This window comes from Pelmatolapia mariae, linkage group LG16_19, assembly GCF_036321145.2.
Source record: "Pelmatolapia mariae isolate MD_Pm_ZW linkage group LG16_19, Pm_UMD_F_2, whole genome shotgun sequence".
Classification (NCBI taxonomy): domain Eukaryota; kingdom Metazoa; phylum Chordata; class Actinopteri; order Cichliformes; family Cichlidae; genus Pelmatolapia; species Pelmatolapia mariae.
This window is the reverse complement of record NC_086241.1, coordinates 50935890-50960876: the sequence shown is the minus strand read 5'-3', so window position 1 is coordinate 50960876 and position 24987 is coordinate 50935890. Positions and strand designations below refer to the sequence as shown.

Here is a 24987-nt window from a genome sequence, read left to right as displayed (position 1 = left end):
CTTGCTCCTCCCTTACGGGCCCTCGACGGCCAATAGCGAGGCGCTCCTGTAGATAGACCCCACCGTGTCTCCCTCCAGCTCCAGTCCCTGCAGAGTAAAAGTCACGTTGGAAGGAAAAGGGGAGAGAGATATCTACTTACAGCTGCTGTCAGATATCCGATCGCATTCGCATGGCGAGGAGGTAACCTGATCGAGCGGGGAGGAGTGACTTTACCAGGGAAGGCTTGAACCAAAAAAAAAAAAATGTCTTCTTCTTCTGCCGGAGAAGTCACAACAGCAAATGACATCAAGAGGGAAAATGTGAAGGAGGTGGATACGCGGGAGTGCATCAAGCTTGTGGCGCTGGACGCGGCGGAGTTGCCCATGGAGCGCACGACTCCCAGCACTGACGCGGTGCGCACTGAGCTGTTGGTGAGTGCCGCTTCCTCTCTTGCTTTCTCCCCGGAGCAAGTGGCGTGTGTCTGCGAGGCACTGCAGCAGGGAGGCAATGTGGACCGGCTGGCCAGGTTCCTGTGGTCCCTGCCACAGAGTGACCTGCTACGGGGCAACGAAAGCATCCTGAAAGCTCAAGCCCTCGTAGCTTTCCATCAGGCTCGGTATCAGGAGCTCTACAGTATTTTGGAGAACCACAGTTTTAGTCCGTCCAACCACACCTTTCTGCAAGATCTGTGGTACAAAGCGCGGTACACCGAGGCGGAGAAGGCGCGGGGGAGACCCCTGGGCGCAGTGGACAAGTACCGAATCCGGAGAAAGTATCCTCTCCCCAGGACTATCTGGGACGGCGAGGAGACTGTTTATTGTTTCAAGGAGAGGTCGCGGAACGCACTGAAGGATCTGTATAATCAAAATAGGTACCCGTCTCCAGCCGAGAAAAGAAATCTCGCCAAGATAACCGGACTCTCCTTGACCCAGGTCAGCAACTGGTTCAAAAACAGGAGACAGAGAGACAGAAACCCGTCGGAAGCACAATCAAAAAGGTGAGGCAACAAAAGGAGCACGCCACAGACCTTTTCCCGTCACAGATCGCTCATCAAACGGCAATAAAATTACTTCTGAAGGTTATGTGCGTAAAAGGCCCTTTAATTAAAATGAACGCCGATTAACTTTACCAAATATTTAAAAGTTGTTTTTTTTTAATGGAAAAGCGCCTATATTATGCAGTTGGACCAAGTTCGATTACTGACAATACCGAGTGTATTTCATAATCGTCTTGCCGGCCTCACAAATAAGAACGAACAATTTAAATCATTAACTATTCATAGTTCAGAAACACAAAAATGTATTTGTAAAGGGGTTAGGAGCACGCTTTTAATGTTTTGAAATATGAAGCTGTTGCCATTCAGATCAAGTTTCAAGTGCGTTGGTGCTAAGAGGCATGGAAACCATAAGCAACAAAATACACACTTCAGCGATTAAACTATCAGACGCGGGGAGTGGGCAACTTTAATGAGACGGTTCAAAAGATGACTTGAAAGGTTAATATCTTCTTATCTATTCGTGGTGTGTGTGCGTGTGTGTTTGAGCGCGCGCACACACACACTTGGGGGTGCGCGTGTACCCAGCAGCACATAAATCATTTTCATGATCATGACTTCTTTTTTCCCCCTCCCCTTCTTCCTTTTGGATCAAGAAAGGATCTCAGAGCTTCCATCAACTCCTGCGCTTCATTTCATAATCCCGCAGACAAACAGACTGACATGTGCACGCTATTCTTTCATGTTTCCCTCTGTGTGAACAAAGATGACGCACACCTGGTGGAGGTGACCCCTCTGTCTCTCTAACCACACACGCGCACGAACGCTCACACACAGAGAGGCACATACACACCATTGTAGGCTGTCTTAAAATCGCCAGTAAAAAAAAATATAATAATAATTTCAAAGTTTTTAAATCTTTATAAACCTTGGATTTCTTTTTCTTTTTTTTCCCTGTTTTTTTTTTTAAACTTGTAACAGCCTTTTATATTTTCCTGGAAGTGGTGGGTTTAAATGCGTGTGTGTTTGTGTGTGTGTCCCTTAGGGGGAGTGGGGGTGTGAAGTGGTGCAGCTGTTTTAATCAGTCTTTTAAAAGGAGGCTAGTAAACAAAATGAGGCTGCTAATATAGCTGCTCCTATTCTTTCACTTTGTTATTCTTGGAAAATTAAAAATAAGAATTTTCATTGGAACGTCCCAAATCAGAGGCAAAACAAATAAATAAATACTTGAAGCCATTTGTCCTGTCAGAGCTAGCATTTTGTCACTCCAGAATTTATTGCGCCAAATGGTTGCACGGTTGTTGACGCTGCCTGGTTGTTGTCCATGCAGCTCTCCATGAGGTAAGAGGGCTACACATCCACAGACACAGCCTGCCTTCAAAGCTTTGTAATAACCCAGCAATAAATGTGAGTCTGTGTGCTCTGGCTTAAAAGCAAAATGTGGGTGGAAATGAAATGAATTCCATTATACGAGTTTATGGTCTAATTGTGTCGGTGTTTATAGTGTTCTTCCTTCCCAGAAACGTATACAAATGATACACAAATTTTCCCTTTTTATTTTCCTCTGTTTTGTTACACACCATTTGTCATCTTTCTCCCTCCTCTTTTGTTTTTCTACAGTGAATCAGATGGAAACCACAGCACAGAGGATGAGTCCAGTAAAGGCCAGGAGGAGCTGTCTCCTCGTCCTCTCTCCAATTCTTCAGATGGGGTGATAACCCACGGGAACCTTCCTATTCAAACGGGTCTGGACAGTGGGGTGGTCATCCAACAGATTGGGGACATCAAGATGCCTCCTGGATCCAGCAGTGGCGGTCTCTACAATGGAAGTCTAGTGACCAGTAACACGCCCTCTACTGTATTTCACAACGGTGGATCATCTTACCTCCACTCACCTGGAAACATCCTCTTCAACGGGCTCAATTTGGGCATCCAGCCCCTGGCGTTTAACCCTCTGAGACCCTCTGGAGGGGTGCTGCTAGGGGGCTCTGGAGTGGACATGCAGATGCAGACAGGACAGGACAAAGGACTAGGGAATGCTGAGGAGTCCACCCTGCCATATGCATCTTATGCTGGCTGTGTGAATGGGTCAGAGGTGAAGCTGGAAGGGGTTCACACTATGGCTGCCCAGAATGGCGGCTCCTCTGTTCTGACATTCAGCTCCCCATCAGGCGCTCTGCAGCTGGGTGGCTACAGCCTGGTCCAGGTACCAAGTGGAGTCTCTGACAGTGATGGCAGCTCATTACTCAACAGCGACGTAGGTCTTCCTCCCCTGCAGCTCTCTTCTGCCTCCTCTTCTTCAACAATTACACAACAAGGTGGGTTCATGAAGTGATTTGCTGTCTAAGATGATTCAGTTTTAATACTTTGATCTTCTTTTTTACCTTTAGAGGTTACGTGGTCATGTGTAGCTGAAATGTACATGGAAGAGACTGAGTCAGAATGGACATCATTGATACAAATATAACTATGCTAAGAATAATTGTACTTTAACCATTCTCACTAAGGAAGGAACAATGTCTAATAAGCGAGATATGTTTAGATAAAAATTAGAGCCATCTGCTGTTGATTTTAATAATAGACAGTTATATATGAATCAAACTGTCCTTATATACTTTTAAAGTCAACAAAAGTACAAAAACAGAATCCAATGTTGTATCAGAATGAAGATCTGAATTAAATCTATATCACAGAAATCACAGCCTTATACCACCTTGCATTATAATACGTGACTGTTGCTCTTTCCCCTCCTTAAATGTCCCCAGTGGTTTGTCAACAGGTCTCTACTACACCCACCCAATATATCTGACCTGCTTTATTGGCTTGTCTGTGTTTGAGCCATAGCCCAAGGGGCTGATGGTGCACATAACACAGACCAGAAGAAATATAGAAGGGGCAGGCGCGCGCACACACACACACACACACACACACACACACACACGTATATATAGAAGTGGTGGTCCTTTTAAAACCCCAGAGATGGATAAAAACAAGTTCTGAAGTCACCATCACTCATCATCATTACGCTCTTGATCTCCAGAGCAGGGGAGGGGAAATATGTTGCAGACAATCAGAGGCCATGAAATGCACTAACAGGGAATAAGCCATTACAGCACTTACTTTGACATAAAGCAGAGAATGTAGACCAGGATGAATAATTAGAAGAAGAAGGAAAAAAAACAGAAAATTGCAGCTTTCTCTTGAGTTCTGGCAGCGTTATTCATTTGTTCTCTGGTGCAACTGCAGGGTCGAGCTTAACGTCCTGAAAGTGTGTAAGACACACAACAGCAATTTTGCGGCCAAGGCCTGCTGTAAATGGAACGCATAATACTGCAAGTACCGAAGAGGGGATCAGGCAGCGGGAAGGGGATCTACTGCAGCCAAACTGGAGAAAGATATACTATATGTATTGATCTATTGTTGTATCACCACAGGTACCATGGCTCTGAATAATGTAGCAGTGAGTTCCTCCAGTGGCGACTCATTCGAGCAGCAGGACAAACTGACCATGGCATCTTTGCACCACAGTACGGTTCTCTACAGCATGAGCAATAGCGGCCAGCCATCCATCAAGAAGGAGCCTCTGGAGGGAGGTGTTTATTCCTCGTACCATCACGGGCTCCACTTGGACCCCAGTGGTCAAATCAACTACTCTGGCCCCGGTTCAGAAGAGATTTCCTCCAGCCGAGGTCCCGCCTCAACCGCCGAGGTCACTGCCGTCAGCTCATCCAGTCCGGACTCAGAGGTCTACACCACCCTCACTGTCAGCACACCCCTGATGGCTCAAACAGAACCGAGAAATCACCACCTCCAGGCCACAGAGTACCTTGGGGGCCACGAGGTCCGAGGGGCACCGTCCTCACACCTGATGGGCCCCGGCATGAACAACAACTACATGAACCTTTCAGAGAGCAAGGTGGATGGCTCGGGTTCAGGAAGCATGAACGAAATGGTGCGGGCAATGTGTGGGGAGATGGAGGCTACGGAGGGAAAGGAGCTGGCCAAACTACAGACAGTGCAGATGGATGAGGACATGGCTGACCTTTAACCTCAAACCTCTCCCTTTTGCAGAAGCACTCAAGTCTACCCAAGCAGTGATATGATGAATCTTTTTACTCCTTTTTGTGTGCGTGTGTGTGGGTTGTTTTTTTTTTTTTTAAACATTCATTTCCTTTTCAATGTTAAATTATTTGCATTCATTTGACTTTTACAATGCACTCAAGTCAGAGAGGAGCCCAGTAGGTGGGCTATATCAGTTTATCACGAAATAATAATAATAATAAAAAGCCTGTGACATGTTTTAAAAGCCCAGCTTCCTAAGACGAAACATTACGATGGTGATGTGCTAACAGAAGACATTGCTGTAAGCGTTTAAGCCGTGTCTAAATGTGCATTTTTATAGACCGCACCTGCTACTTCCTGTTGAGTGGATTTGATCTGCAGAAGCAGGTGCTGGAAAGCCTCGAGTCATGTGACAAGGATGTTCCTCCAAACTAAATGCGTCATCTGGGTCAAACCAAAAAGGTCACGCTGTAGGGGGAACAGCGAACGAGCCTCTATGATAATGGTCAGTTAAACAGCAACAGCTTTACTGAAGGACTGCACACGCGTTTATAAAGAGAATAGGTCACTAAACACACAAAGCTGCTGATTTGGGGGTGGGGGAGTGTCCTTCAGTAAGCACTTTAGATTGTCTACAAAAGCCTCACAAATCAGTACTAAAAAGTGCAGCTTTTTGTGCTTTAACTCATACCAAATGAGCTGGGAGGGTTCAAAAATGGGACACCATTTAAGACAAAATGTGCCTTTCTGCTACTTAACATACACAATGGCATTGGCCTGTTTTGGCATTTGCACTACCATAGTGACAATACAACGGATGTGTTTCAAACAGCCTTTGTGTTGAGGGCTTTGTCATGTGTGACACACCTCAACAAACGCACAACCCTCTCGGCAATGGCTCCTATTTCAAGCCTCATCATCAACCTGTGAGACCAGCATATGAATGATGATCAAAAAGGTCAGCTCGCATGCTGGACGTCACATGTTTTTGTTAATGCTGCAGCTAATAGTATGTCAACTTGATGTGGTGACACCGTGCTGTATCATCTTCCATTATGACCCGTCTCCATGATGTCAGTGATCATGAATTATATTTTTTCTGTAAAAACCAGGTGCAAACATCACGTATGCTTTCGAAAAGTATAAGGAACAAAGGGACAGAAGTTATGGACGTGACTAAGTGGATAAACTGTGTTTTTGTTTTTTAAATCGTCCCACTTTAAAAACAGAGAGAGATTGTGGTCATTTCTCTTTGCGTGGCATCATCGTGTTTGGGACACTTGTGCCTTGTACTTTTTTAATCTTTGTCTTGTGACTAACATAAAATGAAGCTCTATTGTGGCTCGTGCGTTGTCACGCAGCTTCAGAGATTTCCCACCGTCGCCGTCGCCGGGACATTAGTCAGGTATCAACTGAGACACAGGAGTGCAGAGCCCATTTGCTTTTCACAGCAGGAGTTCTCGCTTTCATACGTGACCGTAAGCGGGACATTTCAACCTCACGGCCAACTCGCACCATGCATATTTATCAGTGGATCTACATGCTAGTGGCCTCGTAACACTTTTCTTGAGGATCTGTGACATGATCCTCTCATTTGAGCGGGCATTTCAGTGAAAGTATCCTCAGTGCTTTAATGTCATAAACCAAAAATGAGTTGTGGGCAAAAGATAGTCTTTTTTTTGTCTTTGTTGCTTTTTGTTTTTTAATCTTAGTTTGAATTATATGTTTGTTATCTGAAATTATGTGAATGTATTTTTCTAAATCTCCATACTGCAATAAAGGTTTATATTTATAAAAACGGAAAACAGGCATTTTTAATTCTTTCTAACTAAATTTAGATAGAAGATGACTAATAGCGTTATTTAATTCTCTTTCGTCACAGCATGTCTGAGATAAATGGAAGTTTATGATGGACAAAAAGAACATCTCATCTCAGTGTTTTGGAGTCCTGTGCAGCCAGATTGTGAGGATACGGGGTTGGGGAGGGGGGAACTGGCACACTTTAATCCAGCGAGCCTGGTGCAGCTCTCTGCAAACCTGCAGTGATCGTTTGCACATGCCTGGCAACCTGGAGTTCATTAGGCCTCCTTTTCTCATCTCAGTCTCTGTAATTCAAATAAACAGCAATGAGATTTCCAGAGGTAAAGCTCCTTTTGGGTGGGGGGTCTGCAGCTCCCCACAGCTCAGTCCAATCCAATGGTCTTTTCCCTGAGCGAAGGCCAAATCCCCCACTCCCTAACTTCAACATGTGGAAGAATGAATCTGAGGTGCTGTCACTCACAGACACAGAGTCGATCCAGAAAAGAGCCGAGGCTCTTCTCATGGCTTGAGGGGATTCGCTGTGAATTCATGAATCGCAAGCCAATACTTGTTCGCGCAATGGGCACCTGACCAAACCAGCACTGGAGAGATAAGATGGAGACAAAGTTTGACAAATGAATGAACAGCAGGGGATTTTTATTTTCTGCAGTGTGTGTCTGTGCTGGATTATAGGAGTCGTCCTTGCTCGGCGAATCCTGGCTACGGGAGTTATATATGATCTAGCTGATGACCTAAATAAACAGAGGCTGTTTGTCTGTGCTCACTGTTGAGTCACAGAGAGGGGGAGAAGAAAAATGGCAGGGACTATCGGGAAAGGGAGAGAGAGGCAGGCAACCTGGATAAAGTTACCTGTGCACAGGTGACCTCGTTGCCATGGGCAGTGGATTAGCTGATTGTTAGGTATCAGGTAGCTCCTCCTGTAATATTGAAGAGGGTGAAAACAGCTTTGTTGGAGCCCAGAACAATATCCCATTTGCAGCAGGATCCCATAGTCTGTGGATCTCACGGGGAGGGGAGAGGAGGGTGGAGAGGGGGAACAGAAAACTCCAAATTCCACCTTTGTGTATTGTGCCTATGAATTCAGCAGAAAAGGAAAATAAGCACTGCCACAAAGACGGCGTGTTTGGATTTCTGCAGCAGAATGTTTAAAGATTTCATAAATAAAATGCTTTTTTATGAGCAAAAACAAAGAAAAAAAACCCCAGGACATCCCCAACGCCTAACTAAACAGTGCAGTGGATCATTTTGTCCACAATTTCAAACACGCAACGTGAAACATACTCAGGCGAGCAGTTAAAAAGGAGGGAACTCCCCCAGAACTCTGGCCTTATTAAAAACACTGACCTCTGATCTTTCAGATGGTTTCAAAGCTGACATTTAATGCGGCGCAGCAGACTGCAAGCCATATGTAACATGACCTGGGGAGCACGGTACTCCGCTGCTCCACGTCCCACTAATGAGAGGGCAGGGGTCAGCGGGTACCAGCCTGCCCTGTACAGACCCACCATACAGGCTGAGCCCCGGTCCTGGCACAAACAGTCTGCTGGCTCCAGCCGGGCTGTGGAAAGTATGTGGCAGTGTTTGAACTATGGAGGGGAAATAATGACCTTGTAGAGTTTTCTTTTACCTCCTAAGTTGTTGTTTGGCAGAGTGTGAGGTATGCACACATGTCTGCTGCATCACCCAGTGTGGCAAGAGATGGGGTGGAGGGGGTGGAGGGGGGATGCAAACAGCATGATTCACTGCTTTGTTCTGGAGCACAAGGACAGAAAACATAACTCATGAGGACAGCTTTAAGTGTGCATGTGTGAGTCTGAGTGTTTGTGTGATGCACTCACATTCTCTCTCTCACACACACATACACACACACACGCACACACACTCAGGGGCAGCAGCTGGGAGGCAGCATCAAGTGCACACCACAGTGGTCAAAGGTATTTCCCAAAGAGAAAAAACACCACTTTGTAACAGGAGCTGCGCACATGAGGACTGAAGTGACCAATGCAGACCATAAGGCGCACCCGCACACCTGCCACACAACTGCGCGACTCCTAATACGCAAATACCAGCTCATCCTCCATCCTCTCAGGGTTTTACATTTGGACTCGGATGCGAAGTATTGTCATGGCGCCCCCTCCCTGCCAGAAGGCACACATGGCTCCCCGGCACATCACGTTGAAATTGTTCCCTTTTTAAATTTTTTGTTTTGTTTGTTTGTTTATGGATTGGTCTGCCCGCCTCGTTTGTTTATCCATCCAAGAAAAGAGTTTCTCTAAAACATGGGCATGTGCTCCTCCACATGCCCGGAGCGTGTTTACCGAGCAGAGCGCAGTAAAAGCCTAGGCCGTAATTGCATATTTGTGGAGGTGGTCCTCGGAGGAAATGCGTAATGATTTTGATGAGGAGGGGCGGGTGGGTGAGTGGTGATGGTGGCAGTGGTGGAGGGGGTCTAACCCCAGTACACTTGTACCAGGTCTAATTTTCCAACATGACAGGAAACTCTGTTAAGCTGATAATTGCAGCTCCAATTTCATTTAACTCACTCATGTCAACAGTTGTGTTTTGTTTTGAGAGAAGGAGCTGCCTTTTTTTTTTTTTAACTGCCATCCACATCACCGGATAAACCTCTTTTATTCCTAATCGAAGAGACATTTAGAGCATCTTGAATGAGCAACTCTCCAAGGCAACGAAAGGGTTTACTTATATTTACTTATATTTATTAATCTGTTGCTAAATGTAGAGTCAGTCATATGTGAGCTGCCATATGACACATTTTGTGATATTCATCCCGAAACTAAGAAATGCCAGGCTTCACTCATAACCGGAATCCACCTATGCGTTGTTGCTTTGGGATTTTTTTTTTTCTTTAAATAAATAAATGATTCATGTTAAATACATGTTGTTGGAGTGACACTTTCCTTTAAGGGGAAAAAAACCCACAATGCTCAAACACCATGGAGACTAAATCTGACATTTTTCACTCAATTTAAACAGCATCGGCTTTGTTCCAGTCCATACAGCTGAAATAGCACTTTGGATTTAGACAGAGTGAAAACCATCTGTTCAGTGAGCCAGTGCTCGTTTCAATTTTCCTCTATATTTGAGGAAAAAAAATTTAACCCTACAATAGGAAACTTACCCCCCACCACCCCTCTCTTTTGTCTTTTTGACGATGACATTTTTATGAAGTGTTTTCACTGTTTTGAGTTGTCGCGCACTGAAATTGAGTAAAAGTGCGACATTTCACCTATTTCTTAAAATCAATATTGCACAAAATGCTCTGGTGTACGCTGCTGTGAAAAGGCTAATTAGTCCAAATAAGGAGTTGGAAGAGCATAATTCAGAGAGCTCAGATCAATGGCCTCCTTTACGCATAAACCCCAGATTAATGAGAGAAGGGGGGAGAAGGGAAAAAAGTTTATTTAATTTTTTTTCTGTGAAATCGGTGCTGGATTTCAGCAGCACACAGGAAGGGAGTCGGGGTTTATAAGTTAATAAAGGACGAATGAGACAGCGTGGGGACAAAAAGAAAAAAAAAGTACAGAATGAGGAATCCCTGCTCCCTGGAACGAATAGGCCTAACGACTGATAGCCTACCCGAGTACTGCATTAACTCCTTGTCGGGGTATGAGCAGACCAGCACTGGCCGTGGCAGAGGGGGAGAGTCCACATCTTGAAATAATCTCGCCCCCCGGGCTGCTCGGGTTAAAGGAGGAGGCGCGGCGCAATGTGGTAGAAATATTAGAGAAACCCGAGAGCCGCTCATCAGACAGCTCATTTACTGAAGCACTGAGGGTTTTACACAGCCCGAGTGCTGCTTACACCCCAGCCTAGTCCCGTGTCCACCTACTTCAGAGGGTTTTTTTGTTTGTTTTTTTGCATAGGGTATCCGCTTTTACTCTTGTTCCACATTATAAATCCCACAGCATTAGTTACATTTGAATCAAATTGAGGTTTTGGGCTTTTAACTGCGCATGTGTGAGAAAAGTGGACATTTGAATGTTTTCTGTTTTTTTAAACAATAATATATAGGGATACTTTTTTTCCAGTAGCTATAATTTGAGCTTGGTGAGACAGCGGTCCATCCAAGAGGAAAGTGCTTCAAATTAATGAATACACGCAAAACAATTCGTTTCAAATTTCATAAATTATTTCTTTTTCTGAAGTGTTTCCATTTAATATACCACACAAATTAAATTCTCGTCTTTATGACCTCGAAAATGAGATGCTGTATTTCAAGGGCCTGTCCTTTCAGCGAGTTCAAATAGCAGCATAGCCAGCACTGAAGCGATCACGTGGATGTTTATCCCGCAGTTTTGAATTCATTTTCTGTTTTTATTATTTAATAGCCTGGACATTCGCCCATATTCCCGAATATTGAGACGTTTTGTTTTTCACACGTTTGCCCGTAAAATCTTACAGCGTGATTTACAGCCTTGCTCCAGAGTGAAAGTCTTTAGAAGTGCATTTTGCTGAGTTTGACAGCACTAAAACGAGTTCAAAGCATTAAATCTTTATCACAAAAAATATGCCTTAGCGAGATCTAAGGTCTTCAAAAACAAAAACGTTTTCTGTGAAATTGTTTTTGGTTAAATTTTGTATATATTATAATTCAATCCCGCCCCATATAACATATTGAAAGGGGGGTTTAAGTTTCAGACTCTGGTGTAGATAAAGAAATGTGATCTATATGGCTCAAACCAACAACTGCACCACCGAGGACCAGTGTCGCAGTGAACTCATTTACTAATGGATTGGTTTAGAGTTTCACCCCGCAGAAAACACTGGAGCCAGTGCGGTGCCCGTCTAATCCTTGAAATATAAATGTATAGGCTGCAGACTGAAGGGGTCTCTCCAGAAACCCCGTGATGATGCAGAAAGGAGAATGAAGCAAAAGAGTTTCATCTTTTATTTGTCCAGATGGGCTATAATATTAATATTAAGACTCACGTGGATCAGCAACATGTTTGTCACCAGCAGGATGGATTTTATTTTATTTTATTTCAGTTTTATAAAGTGTGTATTAAGTGTTTATGTATTATTATTAGTCGTGAGGATGTTAGGCAAATTGCAAAGGTCCACTGTGATATTTTAACAACCTCTCTCTCTTTCCCCTCTTACTTACACACACACGCACACAAACACTCTCTCTCTCAGACACACACACACACACACACACACACACACACACACACACACACACACACACACACACACACGCTTAAGTGGCTGTTTTCCTACTGGTGGTCTATGGGCCATAACACGTTTGGCAGGTAGTGTTGGGTCCTCGTATAAAAGAAGTTCGTAATGGCGCATAATGGACCCAGCTATCATAGGAACTTATTAAATTATATCACCTCATAAAATAAACGGCTTTTGTTAATTAATAGGCTATCAAAGGTGAGGGTGAAGCAAAAATGCCCAGTCTGCATGTAATTATGGTGGTCCACAACACACAGTGATGGTAAATCGGAAAAAAAAAAAAAAAACAGAAAGAAAAAGAAAAAAGAAAAACAAAGACTTGGGATTGGTTAAAACAACATAAATTTCAGCAAAAAAAAATAAATAAATCTTCTGGGTTTCTACCTAAAACTATTTGTTTATAAAAGCAGACTACAATCTCTGTTTTAATCGAGCATAAACCTGTCTTCAAAAACCAAAAGCTCTGTGTTTTTGTGGGTTCACCCTCCACTGACTATGATTACTGATAACGTGTGGAGGGAGAGCATTCTGTGGTTTTGTTTTTTGTCCCACGCGGGAAGGTCTGCCGTCCATAGTCACCGTTTAAAGAAGATGTAGCTTCCATTCAGAACACGTTAATGCGACTTTTAAGAGGTCTGTAATAATTGATTAGTGTTTAGGTGCTGCTCTGCTCCCTCGGATGAAGCGGGAGAGGGACTGTGGGGGCGGGAGGTGGGAGCGCTCCTATTTCAGCCCCTGACGCACTGCCTCTGGGGAGGAAACGGAGCTGCAAACTCAGTCCTGCTCTGCTGTACAGGGTGCAGGGCAGAGGGAGAGCCAATCACCGAAACGCAGAGGCTCCCTTTAAGCCTGACATATCTCCAACAGGAACAAATTGTCCCAACAATCAACATCCCAATCTGCTGCGCGCATCAGGGGCTGGAGTGGAGTGGATAGCTTCTAGGCCCGTGCAGCGCGGTCGGATTGCGCTGGATTGCACCGCGAGGACTCACAATTAAACGAATATAAACAAAGTCAACGACAGCTACCGCTTCTTTTTGGATAACAGCGCAGAGGACTGAGCCCCGGACATCATGTCTATATTACCGTCCTTCGGGTTTACACAGGAGCAAGTGGCGTGCGTTTGCGAGGTGCTGCAGCAGGGTGGAAACCTGGAGAGGCTCGGCCGCTTCCTGTGGTCGCTGCCCGCTTGTGATCACCTCCACAAGAACGAGAGCGTCCTCAAAGCCAAGGCGGTGGTGGCCTTCCATCGGGGGAACTTCAGAGAGCTTTATAAGATCCTGGAGAGCCACCAGTTTTCCCCGCACAACCATCCGAAGCTGCAACAGCTCTGGCTCAAGGCGCACTACGTGGAGGCGGAGAAGCTGCGGGGCCGGCCGCTCGGAGCTGTAGGGAAGTACCGGGTACGGAGGAAATTCCCGCTGCCCCGCACGATATGGGACGGTGAGGAGACAAGCTACTGCTTTAAGGAGAAATCCAGGGGGGTGCTGAGAGAGTGGTACACGCACAACCCATACCCGTCCCCGCGGGAAAAGAGGGAGCTGGCCGAGGCCACAGGACTGACCACCACGCAGGTCAGCAACTGGTTCAAAAACAGACGGCAGAGAGACAGAGCCGCAGAGGCGAAAGAGAGGTACGTGAAACTGTCACAGCCTCGCTGCTGTCTCACTCTACGGCAGAAAGCGTTTAGATTTTTTAAAACATGTTTCAAGAGCAAATTATTCTTTGGTAAAAAATGCTTTTTGTGAGTGGCTTCAAGCAGCGAGAATATAAATGAATCGGTGACAGCGCTCTGACAGCGTGGCCCTGGAGTAATCCTGAAGTAAAGAGAAAAATATAAATCCTTCTCATGCGAAACACCTCATTCAAATAGTCCACGCACTGAGTATTTTAGGACGTGTTCACGTTTCCACATCAGATCTGTCCTGATAACAGTGAAGGTGTTAAACAGCAGCGAGATGTTGTCAAATGCTGAACTCACTTCAAAAACGCCTGACTTGTCTCGACTCGAATTGTAATCCAAAACACTTTGAAATCCATCAACGTGACTTTTTTTTCCCTTTTTTTAATATTTCTTAAAAAAAATCATAATAAAATAATATGGACACTTTTTTGAGACCCATGGAAATTTGAAATATGTTAGGCTGTGAGGTTAAATTAGGTTACATGGGGATATAAATGCATCTAACACACGACTTTTACTTTAAACAGATCAGCAAATGTAGATAATATGCGGTGAAATTAAAAATCAGGAAAAGAATAAGAAGGCGAACAATAATAATATTTTTTTTATCATTTCTCTCTCACAAAGGACAAATTTCGTTGTTAGCAAAAACGCTGCGGTTTGTGCGCAATATCCATCCACGTTTACAGTCTAATAAAGACGTTTCCTGAAGGCCCGCCTCGCTGATATAATGTCATCTACTAAACTGAGAGCATTTTTCTCTAAATTTCCCCGTTGTTGTCATTTCCAGGGAGAACAGCGAAAACAACAACGCAGGCGGCAACAAACAGAACCAGCTGTCCCCTCTAGACGGAGGAAAGTCTCTCATGTCCAGCTCGGAGGACGAGTTTTCTCCACCTCAGAGCCCCGACCAGAACTCAGCGCTTATGCTTCAGGGCAACATGAGCCACCCCGGGGCCTCCGCTTACCCCATGTCCGGACTGGGGGCCCCACAGCCGGTGCACGGCATGCACGGACACCCACACCAACTGCAGGACTCTTTGTTGGGACCTCTAACCTCCAGTCTTGTGGATTTGGGCTCTTAAAGAGGCTGTCAGACGATCAGATTCGACAAAAGAAAACAGGAAAAAAAGAAAAAGACTGATAAGTGTATCAGATTAAATACATGTATGAAATAACACTATAGTAGCCTATCTTATAATATAGACTGACTTGTCTGTCGTTAAATTTGGTTAGAACTAAATTCCTTAAGGCGCTTAACCCATATACCCCCTCCACGACAGGAGCTTTTCTGATCTCCTGCACATGGAAACACACAAACAGGACCTTTCTGAAACTCTTAACGAAACACTTAACTGGACTGCCCGTTTGCTTAATTTATGATATTTTGTTAAAGATAACAAACAAAAAAAAATATAGCGACCTCCTGCTATGGAAACTAAGAGGTAACGTTTTCATTAGAGTCATGGTAATTAGTTTCCAATAAAACAAAACTAATTCATTTGTCTCTGTGTTATTTGTGTATTTAGCGAGGGGAAAAAAGAAGGGGGGGGGGGGGAGCTGGTACTGCCTTTTATAAATCCAAGCAAACCAAAGGAAGCACGCCATTAATAAGACAGATTTCTATTATTTTTCTTTTTTGGGGGGACTTGAATGAGCCCGTCCTCTAACAACTGCACAACAACTAAACAAATCTCCAAATCTGCACGGGTGGGATTTGAATCGGAAATTATTATAAGTCGCCTTTTTTTTCCTTCCAGCACGGATGAAATCCTGTTCTACGGGTTCTCAGCTTTTCAACAATAAACCGAGAGTCATGACGGGAAATTTAATTCAACACTAATGTGAGTCAACATCAGCAGCTGTCCGTCATGAGGCTGTTGTGTATACGCGGGAACCAGCTTTGACTCTTTTGAAAATCGCCTCTGCTCCATCATACATGTTTGGCTACAGGAGGAAAGGTTTTTTTCTTCCTTTTTTTTTGCGTAATTTTTTTATTTTTTTTAGCCCAGTTGCTGCGGATCATTGGTTTTTTGTTGCAGTGTTTTCTTTGCTCTCTCTGAGAGTTTGCTCTGTCGGTTCCGGGCCATGAGAAAGTGCCACCGTTCAACCTTTACCAGCCTCTTTTTTTTTTCAGAAAAAATATGAGCAAACATCCCATATGCGAAAAAATAGTTTAAAGTTTAGTGACTTATGGCATCCAAAAGAAAACAAAACCAAATACATGGACTTTAGCATTAAGCAAACAGCTGTAACCACTGAAAACAATCAGAGCATTAACAGACACACCTACTCTTACAGAGGTCAACAGAAGTAATAATAATAATAATAATAATAATAATAATAATAATAATAATAATAATAATAATAATAATAATAATAATAATAATAATAATAATAAGGTGGTCTGAGAGCAGGAATCTGGTGAGGACAGCTCTCTTGTCCCCCACCCCCCCACCCCTCTGTGCTCTCTCTGGGCTCATGTCAGGGTAAATTGTTTTGAGCAGAGAGCACCGAGGATTTCCTGAGCATAATCTGAAACAGTCGCCGCTTGCATTACTGCCTGATTGCGAAGATTGCAGAGCTGCAGGGCTGCAGCTCCCACTCTCAGTGGAGGAAACCTTGAGGTATTCTCCATCCCAGAGGCCTCACTCCTGGTACGACTCCTCTCAGCATTTCATTTCTGCTAAGACATCACAGCTCGCAGTGGCTGTGTGTGAGAGATTTATCCCGCTGGGCCTTAACAGACCCACAGCAAGGCTGGTTGTTAGGGGGGAGATTTTTTGTCATTATTCTTTTTGCATTTTTAACTAAGTATGTGATGTGAAAGTCAGTGGTGGAGAAAGTAATCTGTTGGCAGCGGTGTAAGACTTTAACAGTACTCAAAAAAGTACCAAGAGTTCAACTACTAATGGGTAAATGTGTGGAGTTGTATTTTAATGTTGCTAGCTGCCTGAAATTCTTTTAATATTAACTAACATATACACTGGTTGTGTGATCCATGATGCTGTATGAGTATTTAATTTCTTTTTTCTAATCCTGAGCTGTTCGGTCATTAAAACGTAGAGTGATGGAGACATAATGCAGGGGAAAACTGGGCTTGATGCTTTTCTCTGTAACATTAAATATTTATGACTGAGCGGGAAAATATTAAGTCTTTATACAGAAATTTGTGTTAAAAGACATTAAATGTAGTTCGCAAGAACGGTGAGAATGCAAGTAGTAATTTTTTCTTAATGCAGAGAAAACAATTCCTTATATAATAATATAAGAAGTGTTTACAATGCAGAGTTTTAATTTGTAAAATCTGATTAAGAAAAGCTTTTATTTTGGCATTGTAGCCTCCTGTAGCAAAGAGACGATTAGATTTATTGAAAACAAGTTCTGGCAGTAGTTTCAACTGTATTTAGTAATAACGTAAAATCTGCATTTATTATTACAGTACACAACCAAAAGTCTCTCACAGGATTGCCTGTGTTTACCATGCAGCAGAGGTCAGCAGAGAGCAGAGGTCCTCCGCATCATGTATATTTCTGCCCGCAGCACGTGACCTTCACTCTTGGCACACAGAGTGGCTAAATATTCACAAATTAACAAACAGGTGATCACAAAGCCAGCAAAGAGACTCCTCATACCTGTTAATCTAATGACAACATGTCCGGCAGAGGACAGACACAGCAAGGATTACACAGGCTCTGTGCCACATGACAGAGAGAGGCTATCAGAGTCACCTTCAGGATGTGCAAGAGACTAAAATCGATGCGGCACGGAAACTCTGACAGCACTTTTAATCACGCTCGAATCCCTCGCTTCCGAATCAGGACGGACAAAGTCTGCGATCATAAATCAGCGTGCTGTATCAGCCCGGTGTTTGCGCTCATCGGCCGGTGTAACAAGTGCAAGTGGAGGGCGTGCTCCGGCCTACAGACTGGATGACAAAAGCTGGAGGTAACATCAGCCTCGAGCAGCCCAGTGCCAGTAACAACAGCTGCTGATGGCAAACAGAGTCCGAGTCATCAAAAGGGTATTTCATTTGTCATAGGCATAAGTGGCAGTGGCTCTAAATCAACAGCAGGAAGGGCCCTGACGTGTGCAAATAAACACGGAGAGTGGCCCACATGAGCCCGCCTCAGCTGGGTTAATGTTTTCTCTGGCATCCGAGTCAGCGAGCTCCTTGTATAAGGAGAAAATCCGAAGCCGGGAAACATTTGGTTGAGCCGCCTCTGCACGGTCTGGTGCCTGCAGGTACGGGAGAGAGCTGGGTGTGAGACCATCCCAGGTATCTATAACCACATAGGCTGTATGAGGGGTGTGTGTCATAGGAGGGGAGAGGTGCGGGGACGGGAGGGAGAGAGGGGTGGTGGGGGTTAGGCGGGTGATGAGGGACAAAAGGATCTTTTCAGGTCTGCCTCAGAGGGGCGGAGGTGGTGGTGGTGTGGAAGGTGGGGGGAGGTAGAGAGATTTTCTTACCAATGATGCATGGATCTGACAATGTTCCTGCCCGGCCGAAGCCAGAGGCAGATACAGGCTGTGTGTGTGTGTGTGTGTGTGTGTGTGTGTGTGTGTGTGTGTGTGTGTGTGTGTGTGTGTGTGTGTGTGTGTGTGTGTTTTTCTGAGAAAATAAAACTGACTAAAGCAAAACTCACGCTGTATGCAGACAGCGAGGGGTCTGCTGTATTTCCAGAACACTACCCTGCCAGAAAAAAATGTTAATTATCTTGATGTAGGGGGCTGCGAGCCAAAGACAGCTTCCACGCACAAGAGTAGGAAGCCGCTCAGGAAGCTTCTATGTGACAGAGCTGAAAGAAATATTTATCTCTTTCTTCCCAGTCGTGTGAGTGATGCATGACCCAGGGCTCAGACGCGAGGAGGAGGAGGATCTGCAGACGATCCTGTACTATTAGGGTGTTAAATAGCATGTTGTGTGTCAAATGAAGGACAGCATCATATACATTACCCGATGAACAGAGGGGGGAAATTCTCTAATGTGTTAAAGGGAGAGAAAAAAAGGAGAAGACAAGACAAGACGTGCATTTATGAAAAAAGGATTTGAATTTTTTTTTATAATTTGACCAGAAGGCAGAGGCTCGTATAACTTCTCCCCTTCCTGAGACAAAACCCAGCTCTGGTTGCTCAGAATCAGATATCTGTATTTTTGGAGCTCGGGGAGAAAGGTGATAGTCGCATTAGCCTCCTACTTTTGATCAGAAAAGTGACTTCAGTCTGGAGTGTTTTTGGTCCACTCCTGTGAGCACTTACTGGCTTTGTTAATGTAATTTTCAGAGCTTAAAAAGGGCTGATGGAAGGTATGGATGTTTTGGGAAGGAAAGAGAAAGAATAAAAATGAGGGAAGAGCACATTTCAGTAAGGGGAAGTTGTAAACAAATATCCTTCTTAAGTAACGTGTGATTGCTTTCTTGCTGGATGGTGAAAATTCAGTTGAAATCTACAAATGTAAAGGTTGCTGTCTTTTTATACACTGTGTCCATTAAAACCACCTTATCCAATAATTTACATGAATCTGCCCTCTTCTCTGTTTAAAACCTTTTGGCTAATGTCTGAAAAATCATTTTCCTAAAGAGCTGCATGCTCTTAATTACTAGCCAGCGCTATTCAAACAGGCACAAAAGGCCATACATTAATTTTTGGCAGCTTTTTGCGTGTGGAGGATGAGTCAAAACACACTATAATACAAAACCACAGTGACGCTCACTTGTTAGTAAGATCAGTTCACTGATGCTTCCATGGCTTTCTTATGTATAGACGAATGAAAATGTTAATTTACACATATCCTCATTTTTACAGCAGAAGTTTCTAAGCAGTAGCAGCAGTATAAGTCTTGACCACGACCACTTTATTCAAACAGAATAAATTTCAAAATTAAAAAAATTATTCTTGGATGTCTAAAGGAGGCTGGCACAATTTTTGTGGATTTTGAGACTCCAGCATATCCGTTAAATTGACTTAAGAACATTTCTTATCTACATGTCTAAGTTTGTAAACAAATCCTGTGACAAAACATTAAGTTATTAAATTTGGTCTGTGGGTCTAAATCCAGCAGTTTATTCATCTGAGTGAATCCCTACAAAGGCATGCAAGGAGATACATGGGGAAATTAACCACCCGCTACCTGAGCTCTTCTTTGGGATTCATTTTTAGTTTCTCCTAGCTATTTGGGATTAACTAGACCTGATAAGTATAAAAATTAAGCATAATGTTCTAACAGAAAGTATTTTTTAAAGTATTTTACACCATAACACAATAAAGTCATAATTGTTTAACTGGTATTAAACAAGTTAGTTAAGTATTAAAAACTTTATGCCATGTAACTTTATGTATGTAGCCACACACTGGATAAGTGATCAGTATACGTGTAGAGCTAAAAGCAATGAAAACTGTTTCAGTGGCACCAGAAAAAAGGTCAAATATGGGGGGATCTGTGGGGAGATTTGGAATCTTGAGAAAAATATCACGGATACTAAGCTGAAACATCATTTCTCCAAATGACCATATGAATGAAAAGTTTCCCGAACCTTTAAAACACAAATTTGGAAGACGTCAGGTGGAAGAGATGCTGGAGATCGCTTGACAATTGTTTCTCCGTGCCATTAAAGCCACCAACAGTTGGCAAGTATTGTTGCCAAAGCAACAAAGATTGTGAAAAAGCTGAAAAGCAGTAGAAGACAGACTAACACATTGCTCTTTCTTGTCTATTCGATGATTTGTTAACCAAACCAAAAAGTACATTTACTGACTCAAACAACCACATGTTACAAATATACCTAAAAGCAGCTCAGTTAATGTTACACCCTCGGGCATCGAGAGACACTAGCATCTGTCTCTGTGGTTCAAAACATAAATCAGCCTTCATGGCATCTCTGAAGGTGCCAGACATAACTTGAGGCATAATGACTGGGATCACTGTTTTTTCATAGGATTTATTTCGCAATAATAATCCTGCTAGTGACTGTTATCACTCTGCCGTGTGTTCTTCTGCTTTTATGCCCAGCCAAGACTGGTCCACAGGTCTCAAAGACACATCTCTGCTTCAGGCTCAAGAGGTTTTAAGGGAGGGGCAGGGGTGGCAGACACAACAAGAGGAAGTGGTATGGGATATGGGATAATGAAATCTACCTCACACTCCCAAGAGGCATCGCCTCACCTATCCTGGGGCTCACAAATAGCTCAAGTAACCAGTCGCCGCAACTCCACACACATGATCCACACACCCACTGTGCCCAAACCACACTGCAGCTACCCTCCACCAGGACCCTGCAGCTATATGCAGTTTGTACTTTATTTGTTTGCTGAAGCTGGAGTGACAGCAGCCTGAATCTGAGCTGCCATCTTGCTCCCCCTCGCTCTTCATCTTCATACTGGAAAGTGGGATAAAATACCCTTCTTGGTTCCACACAGAAGGAGAAAAAAAGAAGAAGAAAAAAAAGAAAAAGAAAAGAAAAACATTCAGGAAATGAAAGTTGTAACACGATCCTCTGTGTGCCAAACGTCTCCCTGAGCAGGGACAAAAGGCCCAGAGAAAAGCTGCTGGGACTATTTTAGCCTGCAGATGACAGAGGAAGAGGGAGGGTGTCTCAGGGAAACATGGATGGATAAAGACAGAAAAACAGACAATGTAATATTTAGATTAGCAAGAAACTAAAAATCAGGAGGATGTAGGGGCAATGAATTCAAATTACTACAAGAAGAAGACGAAGAGGAGGATTTGAGGAGAGGGAGCTGACGTGATGAACTCCTCCGTGCAGAAAGTGGTGTGCTCCTGCAGCCCACTGCGCACAGAGTCCCACATCCCACAGATATGCAAGCACCAAGCAAAATAAACTTCCCATTCCGGCCCTGCAGTATGTTTTCTAGTGGGCCTCTCCTGAGAGAAAGTCTTTATGACTCCCCTTTTGGTGCTTATAGTCCAAAAGAGTGAGTCTACACGAGGGGCAAAGGGAAAACTGAAGATGTTTGATGTTCAACAACAAAGTGGGGAAAAACAAATTTGGATATTCGTGTAGTCAGAGGTGGAAAACAGGCTGTTTCATTCTGCACTTTCTTCTAGCTCGCCACTGATGTGCCAGGGCTGATCACCGGGACACCCTGGCAGCAAGGGGAGGAGAAATGCCCCACTGGTCTTCTCACTGCTGACTGGTGCATTTGCAGCATGGTGTCAGCGGCCGGTGGTAATTACCGGGCTCTCTTTGAGTTACCGCTACACCAGTGTGCCACCGGCTTTGGTATGCCAGCTAAGCTCTGTTATTAGGCTCAGAGCTGCCACTGGACAGTAGGCACTACTTCAGCAGACACACACACATGCACACACCCACACACACACAGTCTGTCTATGTATCTCTTCTGTCTGCATAAATGAGAGATTGTTTTACTACCTCCAAAGTACAGGCTGGAGTGCTAGATTAGTAGGATCTTTGTCACATGTGGGGAGCATGTTTGGTTTATGCGGCAGCTAAATTATGCACAAAAGAGTTGTCATCGCACATCCAACAGAATCAGTGAAGTGTCTAATTTAAGGCCCCGTTTGCTAGAAACATTTCACCCTTAAAAAATCCCTCTCATCATCCCTCTGATGCCTGCTGTAGAAGCAGCAGTTACACATCATTTAGTAAAACAACTAAACTTTTCCCAAAGCTTCAAAAGCTGCATCAGTTGTTGATGATTTCAGCTAGATTTTTGTGCGATAAGTTTCGAGGAGCCTCTCATGAAAACTGGATAAAATGTCCTCAAAATATGAGCTGCTTTGACTATATTCCATATGAGTTAATTCCTTTATAAATAAGAAGGTTTTACAACAGCAGAATGCCAAATGATTTTAAAGAAGTGATGCTTAAAGAAGCACTAACTGATTGGCGCTCTGTTAAGCAGTGTTAGTAAAGTGGAAGTGTAAAAGTTAAAGACGAGCTGGTAATTGGGAAGATATTTTAGTGCGGCGTCAATCAGAGGTGGATGATGCACACGTTCACAGCAACACAAGAATCCAGGAAGCAAAGTTCTCCTACAGCATTTGGCTGTAGGAGAACGTTTCACTACATTTTCACCAGTCTAAAATTAGCCCCACACAAAGGACAACCTTCCACTTTCTTTGAGCTTTGAGGAGATGCGAGACTCCCTGCTTCATTCTCTGCCTCTCAGAGTTTGGCAGGTTTATAACTACGACCCAAGAGCACGGCTGAGAAAGGCCCAAGTTGCTGAACTTAAACTTGGCGACAGCTGCAGAAACTGGAGAGCAGATAGTTTAAATATAGACTCTTTAAAATCCCAACTGGTGCCCTCACTCTGTGTGCCTCAACACTTTCTTACATATGTACATTCACACCCTCCACTCAGCAATGCTGTACACTCATTTACACTTCAGGTCAAAACCTGAAGCTACACTTTGTCTCTTTGTTTGTTTGTTTGCATAAAGGAGGAGATTAAAAAGATCTTTGGTGTCCTTGATATGGTTTATTCTCTATGTCAGAAAAGGGGCACGAGAGGCTTTAAACAGGATAATATTTAAAGTAAAAACATGGTAACACTTACCCTGCAAACATAGTGTATAGTCTGTGTTATCTCGGGCTGACGAGTGGAACTGTTTACTTTCTCTTCTTTGAAATAAAAGCAATCGTCAACTTTTTTCTCTCTTTGAGGCCTTTTATTGTACATGCTTTAATGTGTACTGCAGTTAAACAGAACAGATGTCTGCAAAGCCTAGTTTTGATGCGCATGCGCGGTTTCCTCTCCATTATGGTTCTTATGCACCATCTTGTGGCCGCAGGGAAATACTGCAAACAGTCTGCATATTACACACACCCACTAACGGTGACTTGATGCTTTTTTGTTTTGTTTTTTGACTGAGCTATTGTGAGTCAGCTTGTCCTTTGGTATTTAGATTTGAGTTTTTTATTTATTCATCTATTTTTTATTTCTTTTTTATTTAGCTGAAAGTAACTAAATTCGTTTCAACCAGGCAAACATACAGTTACAAAAGTTAGCGATTTTATGAAGGCTCGGATAAGGATTTTTGTTTTTCTTAACTGAGTGCATTTAAAATTCGAGGGGTTATTTTGTTTGTTTGTTTGTGTCTTATAAAAATAAAAGCGATATATCAATATAGCCAAGACAAAAATATCAAAAATAAAAAGTGAGATGTAAAAGGTTTTATAGTAATTATCTGGTTTAATCTGACAGGCCATTTGTGACTTTTTTTTAAGAGTCACACATAAACTTGTGTTTAAACGTTGAAGCATGAGCCACAGAACAGAACTGTAAAATAGAGATGTCATTATTTGGTCGCTGTCGCCATCTGGTGGCCATAAACTGAACTTCTCTGACCAACTGACCAATTTGAAATCCATCTTTCCTTGAAAGTTGAAGTAAAGGTTAAAAACAGCCATGCACCAGAGATGTAGCACTCAGTCTAAGTATATTAAGTACGGACAGATGTAATGTTGAGGGCTACTGATTATGTACTTGGCTTATAACAGATCCTACACTTCTTTTTGTTACTCGGCTGCATAATAGCAGAAGACCAAACATTAGCCCACGATGTGTAATGAGTCATTATAGCTGAAACCTGTTATCACCTGTATGTCAAAAGAACTGTTTTACAAATAGGAAAACTGGGCTTTATACCCCACACTCTCATCAGTGCTACAGGCCACCTCAGTGTGAACTACATATATTTCAGTAGGATAGTTATGATTAGAGCTATTTGTGTTTATTGGGGCTATTTTGTTATATTTTGTAACTCTTCCACTATTGTATTTTTTAAGTTACTTTAGTTATTTACTGTACTTACTGTCTTGGAGCATATGTGGCCACATTATTGGCTCTGGTTAATAACTGAGTATTCTGACTGTGTGTTTTGTGCAGGATAATTACTGTAGTTTTAAATATATGCACCACTGACACAGTGTAAAGCGAGGTGGATCCCTTAACTTGTAGCGTGGACGACAATAATGATAAATATTATCATCCATAGCTGTGTCCTACTCTTGTTCCACCAAACAATGAAAGTGTAATATTAGCCAGTAATTTTACTGGGTTTACTTTTTTCTGCTTTCAATGTAAAAAGAAAAGGGGGGGGGGGGGGGGGGGCATGTTTGTTTTGTTGCCCTGGGGCTACTTACTGAGTCAAACAAAAAAACAACACTTGAAGAAATATTTGAATCCCTGCACCAATTAATTTCCCCCAAAGGACCACATGAGAAATTGGGACTGTTGTGGAGGGCTGGACCAAAAAGC

At 43.3% G+C, this 24987-nt stretch overlaps 2 protein-coding genes across 2 annotated transcripts; both read left to right on the top strand.

The window, feature by feature from the left end:
* The first annotated feature begins 47 nt into the window (after nt 1-47).
* six4a (SIX homeobox 4a) lies at nt 48-6811 on the top strand. The gene is made up of 3 exons (XM_063498957.1): nt 48-977; nt 2595-3292; nt 4409-6811. The coding sequence occupies exons 1-3, from the start codon at nt 244-246 to the stop codon at nt 5020-5022; spliced, it is 2046 nt and encodes a 681-aa protein (XP_063355027.1). The 5' UTR covers nt 48-243; the 3' UTR covers nt 5023-6811.
* Nucleotides 6812-12832: 6021 nt separating this feature from the next.
* Nucleotides 12833-15224, top strand: LOC134644970 (homeobox protein six1b). The gene is made up of 2 exons (XM_063498174.1): nt 12833-13692; nt 14534-15224. The coding sequence occupies exons 1-2, from the start codon at nt 13133-13135 to the stop codon at nt 14826-14828; spliced, it is 855 nt and encodes a 284-aa protein (XP_063354244.1). The 5' UTR covers nt 12833-13132; the 3' UTR covers nt 14829-15224.
* Nucleotides 15225-24987: the final 9763 nt, after the last annotated feature.